The following is a 13,178-nucleotide window of genomic DNA, read 5'->3' on the forward strand; positions in this document are numbered from 1 at the left end:
TTCATGTGAGACAGTTACCCAGTCATGTGTCTGTGATCATTAACTGTGGTCTTAATCTCAAAGCCGGAAAACGGTACAAAAGGAACACAGGAACCTTCTATGCTCAGTATGGAACCGTGGGACTCAGTTTGCTTACAACTAATATTTCCTCAATCTTCCATGGGAAATGTGAATTTTCCCACTTTTATCAGAGAGAACACCTGTATTTTTCTTTTCAAGCATAAACATATTAAGTTGTATGGTTGAATTAAATTATTCTTGTTTTCAAAATTGCCAGATGACTAGAATGGAATTTTAAAAAATCAATGTTGGGATTTTATTAATACCATCTTAGTTTGCTGTTCTCGTGTGCAGTGAAATCATTTATGAGATGTGTAGTGACTTACTCCCTTAGAAGTTTTCTCTCAAGGAGGAATAGTTTATTTTCAATAAAGAACATATTTTACAGTAGGTTTGAGTTCATTTTTTTTTTCTTCTCACACTAAGCTGTTCAGTTTAACTTAGGGCTTAAGTATAGCTTTGGTATAAGTTTACTGTTATCTCCTGCCTCCTGATTTAATTTTTCTAACTATAACAAGATGACAACAAAAAACTCAACTTTCATGGTGAGTCCTAAAATCTCAAGTCAAAAAACTTGCCACGGCCTAAAAGGTCTGCTTCTGTGAAGCGTCTGTTTTCTCTGAGTTCATTCCTGAGATTGTTCAGACTTTCTCTGAGACGTTCTGAGAGCAGAAAGTCAGAGGATAAGTGTTTTGAGTTTTTAAGCCCTTTCCTGGTAGCTGATTAGAGAAGAAACTTGGCAAAGTATATAAGAATAAATATTGAATCAGCAAATGAGTTAGATAAGTTTGATGCAGCCAATACAAAGCTGAAAGCAGAATTTTCTAAACAAAATAGAACAGTTGACTCATTTTACAGGACAGTTATCACTGGTGCCACACCATCTGTGGTTCTGTCTTTCCGGAGGTTCTTTCTGGGAGCTCTTTCTGGTCCTTCTGCTTTGAGAATTCTGACAGATACTTGTTTTCTCCTTCAGCAGTTTCTATTCTTTTCCTGATTCCTCACTTGCATAAATAATACGTAGTCAGTGACAAATTAGCCATAGTGTACCCCGCTTCCAGATCTGAAAGAAAACTAAAAGATTGTTTCATTTTACTTTCTTAAGAAATGGAGGAAATGAGTTTTACAGATGGTCATGGCTTCTTAAAGGCATTAAAACTCAAGCACGTTTGGAAGGATTCTTTGTTAGTACATATTGTAGACTATATATAAATATTGCAAATGTTACATATATTACCATGTCATATTTATGTATTTGCTCCATACTTTCATATTTGTTTTATATCATATATTTCATAGATGTGATATGTTTTATATCATATATTTAGTAGATATGTTTTATATCATACATTTAATAATTTCCCTCCTGGATCTTGGAGATGCTCGTTCATACTTGACAGAACAACTCTTCGGTAAAAGCAAACTGTAGCCTACTTTTCTTGTTTTAAAATGTACTTTTCAAAAATGGGTTGAAGGGTCTACACTGAAAGCCTCTGTAGCGCCTTCACATGCTGAGTGACTGCTGCCCACACACGTGGAGCTCAGTGTGACCCGGGCCTGCCCTCACCTGTCCCCCCAGAGCACCACGTGGCGGAGCGCACGGCCGAGGGCTACACGCTGCAGTGGCAGCGCGGGCTTCTGTCCAACTACCAGTACCTGCTGCACCTCAACACGCTGGCCGACCGTAGCTGCAACGACCTCTCCCAGTACCCCGTGTTCCCCTGGGTCGTCGGCGACTACAGCAGCTCCGAGCTGGGTGCGTGCCACAGAGCCGGGCTTTTAGAGCGAAGAGCACCTTCCCTCTTAGAGCCACGTTGCGATTCGTGAACAGAGTAGAACCCGTTTGATTTTATTACTGACGATGGCCCGTCTCCATGCCACGATACTGGATGGGTGTCACGGGAATTATGTGTGTTCTGTATGTTTTCTCTACTGTCTCTGAATTTTTTTTAATTCTAAAAGTACTCACATACTTCTTGAAAGCCACACCCAGAAGACATGCATGGGATCTTCAGCCAGTGTTACCACTGCTACCAATAAGTACTATGTTTTCAAATACTTAAGTTTTCACTTTGAAAATTGCACCTCAGGTTACCGTATTATTTTTCAATTCACATGAAAACATGTGATTGCCAAACATAATAGCTGTTCATTAAAGAACACTTAGAAAGTACTGAAACACTCAAAGAAGGAAATAAGGCTCATCAGTAATTACATTACCGAGAGAGAACCACTTTAACTGTGGTATATATACTTCTTTCTCTCTCTCAAATTATTTTACGAAAAATGTGATTGTACTGTAATTTTATTTTGTAATATCTTAAAATTAGATATTGTGAACACTGAATTACTTTTGACACTTCACTGATTGCACCCTTGTAGTTGAAAGAGGTAACAGATTTTCTAGGAATATAATTTATTTATCTGATAATATTCAGGTCCCCAGTTCTCAAATTATGCTGTTATCACAGAATAATAATATTCACTATAATTCAAACTTAAAAAGTAAATTTTGGTAGAATAATGGCTTTTGAAATTTATTTTTTGTTGTTTTACTTGGAATATAGTTTTTTTTGTCAGTAGGTCTTCAAATTCTAACCTTTACAGCTATATTAATCATCAGAAATATTCTAATGGATCTGTCTCAATTTTTAAAAAGCTATTTATTATTTGGAAATAAATGTGTGCATGTAAATTCATTCAGGGAGATAATGTTACTAAGGGTAAGCTTGTTTGCTTTATTTATTGTGATTTTTAAAAATTTATTTCTTTTATAGATCTGTCAAATCCAGGAACCTTCCGGGATCTCAGTAAGCCAGTAGGGGCCCTCAACAAGGAACGTCTGGAGAGGCTGCTGGTACGTGGACTCAGAGATTCCTGGTGTCTAAGCAACCCGGGAGCCTTGGCGTATGTTTTGTTTGATTGTTTTTGTTGGTTTTTTTAAATTTACTCTGTGGCCACACCACACAGCACGTGGGATCTTAGTTCCCTGACCAGGGATTGAACCCCCTTCCCCTGTGTTTTTATAGTACCTGAAACTCGTTTCTTCAAGACTTAGGGGAAGTATGTCTGGAGAGACCGAAGTTTCTGAGCGTATTCTCTCGCCCTCTGCCCGCTGCCTTCCTTCCCCTGTGAACTTAGCAGCTCACCATCTGCATTTCTGCTTACAATTCAGGAGGTAGGAAGCTGAGCCGATCACAGGTTTACCCATTTATTTTCACGAAGGTGCTCTCTGGTGAACTGCACAAGCGATGCATAAAATGTCTTCTTTTCAGTCGTGCCCCGGCAGACATTGTTACCATGAGGCCAAGAACACCAAGATATTTGTTGCAAGAATGCTGTGTTTACTCAGATTTCCACCCCTCTTTTTTTTTTTTAATTTTTATTTATTTATTTATTTGCGGTACGCGGGCCTCTCACCATTGTGGCCTCTCCCGTTGCGGAGCACAGGCTCTGGACACGCAGGCTCAGCTGGGCTCACGGGCCCAGCCGCTCCGCGGCATGTGGGATCTTCCCGGACCGGGGCACGAACCCGTGTCCCCTGCATCGGCAGGCGGACTCTCAACCACTTTTTATCTTCTCCTTTTCCTCTTTAGGAGAGAAATTAGGGGCTAGAATGTGTCCAGGCCACGACTTCCTTAGGCTTTTACTACTGGAGTTGGTTATTGTCTTCACAGCCAGCGCTCAGCAGGACTTTTTCTCTCTGTGTTGTAGACACGCTACCAGGAGATGCCGGAGCCCAAGTTCATGTACGGCAGCCACTACTCCTCCCCGGGCTACGTGCTGTTTTATCTGGTCAGGATTGGTAAGACTCCTCGCCGTCTCTCCCAGGGACATGTTATTTCACGTGGACTCTTCAGTGGTTTTGTGATCTTGCTTAACTCTGACTTTTTTCCCCTCTAGCACCAGAGTATATGCTGTGTCTGCAGAACGGAAGATTCGACAACGCAGACAGAATGTTCAACAGGTTCGGCATAAATGCCTCACTTAGCACTTTTTAAACTTTCTCATTATGCATATGCAATACGTTCTTTTCAAAAAAACAGATTTAAACAAAAATGGAAGGAAATGAAAAACACCACTACAGTAATTGTTGTATCTATTCCTCTCAGGCTTTGTGTAGTCGTGTGTGTGTGTGTAAATGTGAGAACATATTTTATTTTTTAACATCTTTTTTTTTCTTTTTGATGTTTGTTCAGTTGTGTAAGTATTATATATATATTTTTAACATCTTTATTGGAGTATAATTGCTTTACAATGGTGTGTTAGTCTCTGCTGTATAACAAAGTGTATCAGCTATACGTATACATATATCCCCATATCCTCTCCCTCTTGCGTCTCCCTCCCACCCTCCCTATCCCACCCCTCTAGGTGGTCACACAGCACCTAGCTGATCTCCCTGTGCTATGCGGCTGCTTCCCACTGGCTATCTATTTTACGTTTGGTAGTGTATATAAGTCCATGCCGCTCTCTCACTTCGTCCCAGCTTACCCTTCTCCCTCCCCATGTCCTCAAGTCCATTCTCTACGTCTGCGTCTTTATTCCTGTCCTGCTCCTAGGCTCTTCATAACCATTTCTTTTTTTTAAGATTCCATATATATGTGTTAGCATACGGTATTTGTTTTTCTCTTTCTGACTTACTTCACTGTGTATGACAGACTCTAGGTCCATCTACCTCACTACAAATAACTCAATTTTGTTGCTTTTTATGGCTGAGTAATATTCCATTGTATATATGTGCCACATCTTCTTTATCCATTCATCTGTCGATGGACACTTAGGTTGCTTCCATGTCCTGCCTATTGTAAATAGAGCTGCAGTGAACATTTTGGTACATGACTCTTTTTGAATTATGGTTTTCTCAGGGTATATGCCCAGTAGTGGGATTGCTGGGTCGCATGGTAGTTCGATTTTTAGTTTTTTAAGGAACCTCCATACTGCTCTCCACAGTGGCTGTATCAATTTACATTCCCACCAACAGTGCAAGAGGGTTCCCTTTTCTCCACACCCTCTCCAGCATTTATTGTTTGTAGATTTTTTGATGATGGCCATTCTGACTGGTGTGAGGTGATACCTCTTTGTAGTTTTGATTTGCATTTCTCTAATGATTAGTGATGGAGAACATATTTTAAATACAGTATTGTTGTCCTGCCTTTTGTATTTTATAGCCTTTTGTTAGATCTTGAAGTTTTCCCTGTATTATTGGATGTTCTTCAAAACGGTGATTTTTTTTTTTTAATTAATGTATCACATCCTAACATATGCCATAATTTAACTATTTTAACTATTTCTCTATGGTTGGACACCTAGGCTGTTTCCAACATTTCATTATTCTAAATAATCTTGCTATGAATTGAATAAAATCCCTGTGAGTGTTTAAATAATTTTTTTTATTATAAAGGTAATCTTTTCTTACCCCCCCCAAAATCAGAATATGAAGAAGAAAATAAATTTCATGTGGCACCTGACCACACTGAGATAACACTCATTGTTCATCTTTTGGTCTGTGTCTTTTTTTTTTTTTTTTTTTGCGGTACGCGGGCCTCTCACTGTTGTGGCCTCTCCCGTTGCGGAGCACAGGCTCTGGACCGCGCAGGCTCAGCGGCCATGGCTCACGGGCCCAGCCGCTCCGTGGCATGTGGGATCTTCCCGGACCCGGGCACGAACCCGTGTCCCCTGCATCGGCAGGCGGACTCTCAACCACTGCGCCACCAGGGAAGCCCTGGTCTGTGTCTTTACAGTCTTTCTGTAAGCTCTGCACGTGGCTGTTTATAATCCCTTTTCGAAATGAGCCCTTAAAATAACTGCTGATGTTTCATGTTTAAGCACCTGCCCCGAGTGGCCCTTCGATGAGGCCATGTATGGGGGAGGTCCCTGGCCTGGACTTGGGGACACCCCCAGGTCCCTATCCCGACTCCTTGCTCACTCCCTACGTGGGCCCAGAGTTTTCTGTGAATCCCCAGTATCCACGTGAGCTCCTCCGATGGGGTAGCTCATGTGAATACTGGGGATTGTGGATTAATGAGCGAGATGATGTGGTTTAGGTAAAGTGTAGAATAGCACCCAGGGGCCTAGAAAGTGCTGCTGTTGCTGTTTCCATTCCCTAGATTTAAAATTAGTTGAATTTTGTTTTCATATTTAGTATTGCAGAAACTTGGAAAAACTGTTTGGACGGTGCGACTGATTTTAAAGAGGTAAGCAGTTACCAAGCCAATGACTCACTGGGCTTGTGGTTTGTGACTGCTTTAAAAAATGTTTGTTCTTTTTTTTTTTTCTTCCCCTGAAACTTTCAGCTGATTCCAGAATTCTATGGTGATGATGTCAGCTTTTTAGTCAATAGTCTGAAGCTGGATTTGGGAAAGAGACAAGGAGGGCAGATGGTTGATGACGTAGAACTCCCCCCTTGGGCACGGAGTGAGTACCACCTTGGAAGTATTGAATTATAGAAATTCTCTACTTAGTCGTGCAGTTTCAGTGTTATTATTTAGTGGCTTAGATTTTTCAAAATAACAGTATAATCCTCAACCTAAATGAGATGGTGAAGTCTTATTCCAGATTGTAAGTATTCCATGAGTCTGTGATGTAAAACCATTATTACGCATACGAGAGAGCTAAGTGTGGTGAAAATGGTTTTTGCCTCTCCGCCCAACCCCCAGAATTTATATTTTATATGACTGGGGGGAGACTCATTAAGAAATACGTCCCTCGTGCCTGTCCCAGAAGCTCTGTCTGCATATGGATAGATGAAAGGAATGGGGTGTTTTGATCGAGTCTAACCTACTAGGTCCCGAGGACTTTCTCCAGAAGAGCAGAGACGCACTGGAAAGCGATTACGTGTCAGAGCACCTTCATGAGTGGATCGATCTCGTGTTTGGCTACAAGCAGAAGGGGAGGGATGCTGTTGGAGCCCACAATGGTGTGTAACAGTCCCTGAAACTCCGTTTAGCATTCGATGGAAACAAAAGCAACCCCCAAACTGAGCTCAGAGCAGCTTATTTCCTTAGCAGAAGCATCTTGTTTCAGCGGACGGTGCCTCCTGGCTCAGCGACCCCAGACTAGACAACTGAATGAAAGGCGGGAGAGAAAGTGCTTTTGTCTAAAAATACCCGCTTCGCCATGGTCCCAAGAGGTCTTTTGCTAGAGTCTTCTAATTTTAGCATGTACTCTCCATCCCGTTCCATCACTTTTACTAAAGCTCAGTCAGAGTAGGACGGAACGGTGGCCTTGGTTCCCATGAAGGCCCCAGAGTGTCTTTGTGACTGAGCGGAGGGAAGCCCGCGGTCGCCCTCTCCTGTTCGGGGCCGGTTCTTTCTCCGCCGGGCTTCTCAGCCTTGGCGACGGGGATGGGTGTGGACCTGACCCCTCACGTGCCGCACAGGGTGCTTTGCGCTCTCCTGGGGAGAGGCCTGCTGACCGAGAAGCACCCTGAGGTAGCCCACCGTCCCACGGCCAGTTGGATCGCTGCTCAGAAAAGATAACAGTTCAGCTTGATACTTACCCAAGCTGGATATTATCAGGTTGTTGCGCAAAGTGAAAATCAGTTTCTTTGAATAAAAGTTTAAAGTTGTTGAGTTTTTAAAATAAACAGAGTGTATATTGTAACAAAATAGTACATCTTTCAATAGTGTTTTACGTCTCTTTTTTTCAGTGTTTCATCCCCTGACCTACGAAGGAGGTGTCGACTTGAACAGGTATTTATATGTCAGTAAGGAGTTTCTACATGAGTACAAATGACCTCTTTGACTAAATGATTAGTGCAGTTATTTGATGATATTAAGGTATGGAAATGTTACCGTGAATTACGGCTTGCTTCACCACTGTGGAAATTACCGAGCTTCAGAAATTAAAGATGTGTGATACGGTCTAGACAGTCCCGGCATGTAGCGTCTATTGCTGTTTGAGGGTTAATCTGTCTCCTGTTGAATGCACAAATTTCAAGTGATACAGATCAAGGAGCTTGCACCTAGAGGTCACCACATGGTTTGTGTTCTGTCCTAAAGCATTGAGGACCCTGATGAGAAGGTAGCCATGCTCACCCAGATCTTGGAGTTCGGGCAGACACCAAAGCAGCTCTTTGTGACACCGCATCCTCGAAGGATCACCCCAAAGTTTAAAAGCTTGGCCCAGCCCTCCAGTTACAATGCTTCCACGGCAGATACTCCAGGTAAATTTTGAAAAGAGAATAAACAATGTGAGCACCTTCTGTTTCTCTTTTCTGATTAAGACGTTTCTGAGGATTCTGGAGAGAAGACCAATCATGAACCCTGGGCAGCTTAGAGATGATTCTGTCTTACTGTCTCACTGCATTTCTCCTGCAAACAAACAGATCTTTTCTGTTTTTTTAGTTGTTGCTTTGTTGTTGTGCTGTTGTTTTGTTTGTTTTAACTTTTGACCTTAAAGGAAATCAAATCACTTTTACTTTCTGGTAATTTAATGAGACTTGGCACTAGTTTTCATTGTTGCTGTTATGTTCTTTCTTTTCTGAGGTTTGCCCAGCTGGTGTTTGATTCTTAGCCATTCTTGTGTTCTTGTTGATCCGCCCTGGCCGTGACTGCTGTAGCAGTCCCCGTCGCCCTGCTCGTTCCTGCTCTTTCCCAGGAACGACTTCCAGCGTCCTGACTCTCCTCTTCTACCCTGACACACAGATCTTGAATTCGGGGTGCTCTGTTTTCTTCATTTGATTCTGTTTCCTTATTCAGTCCTTTGACAGACATTTACAGAGTGTCTATGCCAGGTGCTGAAATGAACTTGACTCTGTGTCACATCTGGTATTTGGAAAGGGAGGAGAAGGTGCTCCCCTTCATCCAGTTTTCCACGGTTTACGTTTCACATAAGACAGCCTCAGGCTCCCAGGAGTCTGACACTGTATGGAACCTCGGGAGCAAAGTCGCTGGATTTCTCGTTTTCTCCCGCTCTGCGCTCTGTCCCAGGAGTGTCCAGGCTTCTCGGGCCACACAGCTGGGCCTCTCGCGGTCACGCGACCCAGGGCTGGCCGGCAGCGCGTCTCTGGGGTTAAGTCATGAAGACTGGAGATTATCTCGTGATGCCCTTAAACCCGTGCTCTGCTTAGTCACCAGGCCCATCCACGAGGATTATCTTAAAAGGGAAATTGTTCCAGCCTTTCTTAAAACAGAAGTGAAGGGACTGCTTAGCTAGTCCTGTCCAGGAGCGTGGTAGTAATTGGTTTCATCTCTTCTTCCTGTGTCTGGAAGCCAAAAGCAAACGGCAGTGTTCTTAGGGAACTGTCAGGTTTTTACAAAGATTGCTGACAAGGAAATGGTTACTCAGTGTCATGGTTCCTGAAGTTCCCAGTTTAGGGGCGGAGTGAAAACTCTGCAAACACTGATAGAAGTATACAAAGACCTGCAGTGTTCAAAGATACTTTTTAATCTTTCTCCAAATGATTGCTGTTTTATTTCGATGATGCACCTCATTCTTCTCCCTTGACTAACATGGACCTTTCGAAGCAGTTCTGTTTCGGTGGGCGTTTTGCTTTCTTGGTTATTTGATTTTAATAGAAAATCTTGTGCCTCTGACGCTTGTCGTCTCCGACACTGGTCAGAAATTTAGCTGACTGACTGAGCTGCAATTTAACGTAGTCTCTCCAGGTGAAGAGTCTTTTGAAGACCTGACCGAAGAAAGCAGAACGCTGGCCTGGAGTAACATCACGCGACTGCAGCTCCACGAGCAGCACAAAATCCACAAAGAGTAAGAACGTCTCGGCCGCGGCTTCGCACATGCCGGGGTCTTGGCCTGGGGGTCTTGATTGGTTTTAATCCCCCTAAACTGTCCATAGCAGTGAACAGCCACCAGGGGTCAGTGTGGCATGGGAAAGCTTGGCACAAAATGGGTGTGTGTCATTTCTGCTGTCGGTCATTCTAGAGCACGGGATGGGGTCTGCAGACAGCAGGCAGCCGTGTGCCTCTCAGAGAAGTACACGGCACCTCCAGTCCTTGATGGTGGGAACCTTCTGGGAGGAACAGGATATGTCTTACCCACGTGTTGCATTTACTGATATTGTCAGGGAAAATGTATCTTTTTTAAAACATGGCAACAGATGTGTGTGTTATACACACAGAGAACATTGCAAAGTTCATTGCAGCACTCTTTACAGTAGCTGGGACATGGAAGCAACCTAAGTGTCCATCGACAGATGAATGGATAAAGAAGATGTGGCACATATATACGATGGAATATTACTCAGCCATAAAAAGGAACAAAATTGAGTTATTTGTAGTGAGGTGGATGGACCTAGAGTCTGTCATACAGAGTGAAGTAAGTCAGAAAGAGAAAAACAAATACTGTATGCTAACACATATATATGGAATCTAAAAAAAAAAAAAGTTCCGATGAACCTAGTTGCAGGGCAGGAATAAAGACTCAGACGTAGAAAATGGACTTGAGGACATGGGGTGGGAGGGCGAAGCTGGGGTGAAGTGAGAGTAACATCAATGTATATACACTACGGAATGTAAAATAGCTGGCTGGTGGGAAGCAGCCGCATAGCACAGGGAGATCAGCTCGGTGCTTTGCAATGACCTGGAGGGGTGGGATAGGGAGGGTGGGAGGGAGGCTCAAGAGGGAGGGGATATGGGGTCATGCGTGTGCATATGGCTGATTCACTTTGCTGTACAACAGAAACTAACACAGTATTGTGAAGCAATTATACTCTAATAAAGATCTATTAAAAAAACTAACAAACCTTTTCTTCCCCAAAATCAGGCTTGCTGTTGGCCCTAGAGGGGTCATGAGTGTCCCTGGTCCCCTGTCTGCAGGGCTAGTGATGGACTTTGGTGGGAAGGCTGGGGAAGCACTGACCTTGCTGACCCATCCTGTTCCAGAAAAGAAAACTCAGGGCCAGGGACGAGGCCCATTGTTCTGCTCCAGGGCCACCGACGTCCTGTCTGACGTTTGATATCACGTACACTTGGTCATGGGTGGAACGGAACGGGCCGGTCCCCGTCCGATCGGTGGCTCCAAATCAGAGCACAGCCTCCTGCAAAGCAACCCGGAGTCCCACCTTACTCGTTATAACATGGCTTTCCTTTGTCACCTTCTCTAAACGGCACGTAGAAAGGGGCCTTGTCACCCGAGGCAGTGAAGACATGAGTGAACCTTTAAGAGGACGTGCCGGGACTGAAACCAGTCAGGGTCCTTGGCCTCCTTAATCAATAGAAACTGATAAGAGGCCAGACAGGAGATTCAGGCAAGGCTTTATTGGGGCTCCTGCTGCCGCGGGGGGAGGGGAGTGAGAACAAACAGCAGGTGCCCTTGCTGGGCCCACAAGGCAGTGGCGAGCTGGTCTCCTCTTTGGGGTGAGGGCAGGGGTGTGTCCAGGGGTCGGCGGGAGCGGGGCTTAGGTGGCGTGCCCACCCCTTGGGTGGTGCTGTGTGCAGGGGGCTCGGGCAGTGCCCTGCTTTTGCTCCCAGCTCTTCAGAAGTGGCAGTTGGGTTTTTTGGTCTTTTTGTATCTTGCTGCCCATAATTTGCCCCAGCTGCGCACGCACGCAGTTATTTTCAGTTCCTTATAGTTTCACAGTTTCTTTGTGTATCTGTTGCCGGAGGAGACGTTCATCCGGGTGCAGGCACTGTGGCCAAGGGTCCCCGTCCCAGCCTGCCTCAGGACCAGACGGTGACATTGTCATTGGCCAGATGCTAAGTGATGAAGCGAGTGCAGTGACTGCTCGGGGGGCGTCAGTGGTTTGGGTGGCGGTCACCTAGCATTACTGGTTATCTAGGGGGCAGACGTGGGCAGGCAGCCTTCGTGCAGGGCGGCCCGGGAGCTAAGGGTCGGGGTGTTTTCCAGCCGCAGGCGTTGTCAGGACAGAATTAGAAGTTGCCAAGCCATGACTTGCTAACGCCTGGTGGAAGGTGGGACAGGTCCCGCAGAACGAGCTGTGACAGACACTTGGGCTGAATTAAATCAAGGCCTTGAAGGAGACCGGTGTCCTAGCACGTGGTTGATGGTAATTTATGAAACCTTGTTTTCCAACAGGGCAGTCACTGGAATAGCAGTCTCTCGCAGTGGGTCGTCTGTCTTTACAACCTCACAAGGTAGGTTTTCCTACCTGAAAGGGGGGTTACCTGGAATCACAAATGTCCAAGTTTCCTGACTCGGCCCAGGACTGTACCTTCATGTGCTGCCTCCACGTAAAATAAACTTTGAGCAGTTAGTTTGTTGTGTATTGCATAACATTCCACTGTGATTAGCCAAAAACAGTAATGAAAAATCCCTCTCTGTTGCTGATAAGGTTTCCCAGGATTTGGGGCGGCGAGAGCGTGTGCTGGGACCTTTCCCGCCCTGAGGGCTGAGCCGCGCACGGGGCGTCGCCAGCATAGGGCACACGTGCTGTCAGCTTTTCACGTTCGTCACTGGGTGTGTGCTTCTGGGTGTTGACTGGAGGATTTAGCTCGAAATCTAATTCACACATTGTTAATGTCTCACACGTTACCAAAGTCACGCAGAAGCCCTGCAGTGGCTGTTTGATGGGACTTGTAACTAGCTTGATGACACACTGGAACTTCACTGTTTTGATCCTACGAAAGGGCTAAGCGTCAAGCCTTCCCGGCCGTCTACACCATTAGTCATTGTTTATCTGGTCCCCGTCCCGTTTGAAGCGTGCTGACAGGCGCGCGGGGGGCAGTGGAGATGAGAAGCGAGTCGCTTAGCTGCCTGGTGGACAGAGTTCGTACCTGGCTGTGAGTGGCTGGCTACTGGCGCTTTGGTCGTCATTGTAGGAAATTCTGCTTTTCATCCATTAAGTTAAGGAAAGGTGCTGTCCAGCTGCACACCTCCGGCAAATCAGAGTTACTGCTCTCAGATTCTGGGATCGTGGCTTCACATCCGTAGCGTCCTTCCTTTCTCTTTCAACTATGATCTCAGATCGCGTAAAACAGTTTTCCACAAAGCACAGAAAATGATCCCACTGTGGACCAAAGTTGGTTCACATGCGGCGTACACACGGGGCCACTCCAGGGTCACCGAGACGACGACGCGGTGGCACGAGTGAGCAGTCGCGCTTTGCCAGGGTTCCTGCCGGCGCTACCACCCGAGACAAGACCCTGACCTGTTAGCAAAGCCGGCATTCTTGGCTGGATTTGTCTGTCATGGTTTAAATC

General features: G+C 45.0%; 1 protein-coding gene across 4 annotated transcripts in view; it reads left to right on the top strand.

The window, feature by feature from the left end:
• NSMAF (neutral sphingomyelinase activation associated factor) overlaps positions 1–13,178 on the top strand; it is a 61,936-nt gene that overhangs the window by 41,768 nt on the left and 6,990 nt on the right. For 3 of the 4 annotated variants that reach the window (XR_003437405.1, XM_027128042.1, XM_027128044.1), the window contains 11 exons: positions 1,640–1,816; positions 2,838–2,917; positions 3,775–3,865; positions 3,964–4,027; positions 6,203–6,254; positions 6,354–6,474; positions 6,845–6,976; positions 7,709–7,751; positions 8,061–8,224; positions 9,660–9,768; positions 12,055–12,113. Coding sequence is in view for 3 of the 4 variants with exons in the window: in XM_027128042.1 (XP_026983843.1) it covers positions 1,640–1,816; positions 2,838–2,917; positions 3,775–3,865; positions 3,964–4,027; positions 6,203–6,254; positions 6,354–6,474; positions 6,845–6,976; positions 7,709–7,751; positions 8,061–8,224; positions 9,660–9,768; positions 12,055–12,113 (1,092 nt within the window). In the remaining variant the exon portion in view is untranslated. The remainder of the gene's footprint in view (positions 1–1,639; positions 1,817–2,837; positions 2,918–3,774; positions 3,866–3,963; positions 4,028–6,202; positions 6,255–6,353; positions 6,475–6,844; positions 6,977–7,708; positions 7,752–8,060; positions 8,225–9,659; positions 9,769–12,054; positions 12,114–13,178) is intronic. The other variant, XM_027128043.1, reaches the window with a different exon arrangement.

Source organism: Aethalodelphis obliquidens, unplaced genomic scaffold, assembly GCF_003676395.1.
Source record: "Aethalodelphis obliquidens isolate GAN/ISIS:26980383/991018 unplaced genomic scaffold, ASM367639v1 scaffold33, whole genome shotgun sequence".
In the NCBI taxonomy this organism is placed as follows: domain Eukaryota; kingdom Metazoa; phylum Chordata; class Mammalia; order Artiodactyla; family Delphinidae; genus Aethalodelphis; species Aethalodelphis obliquidens.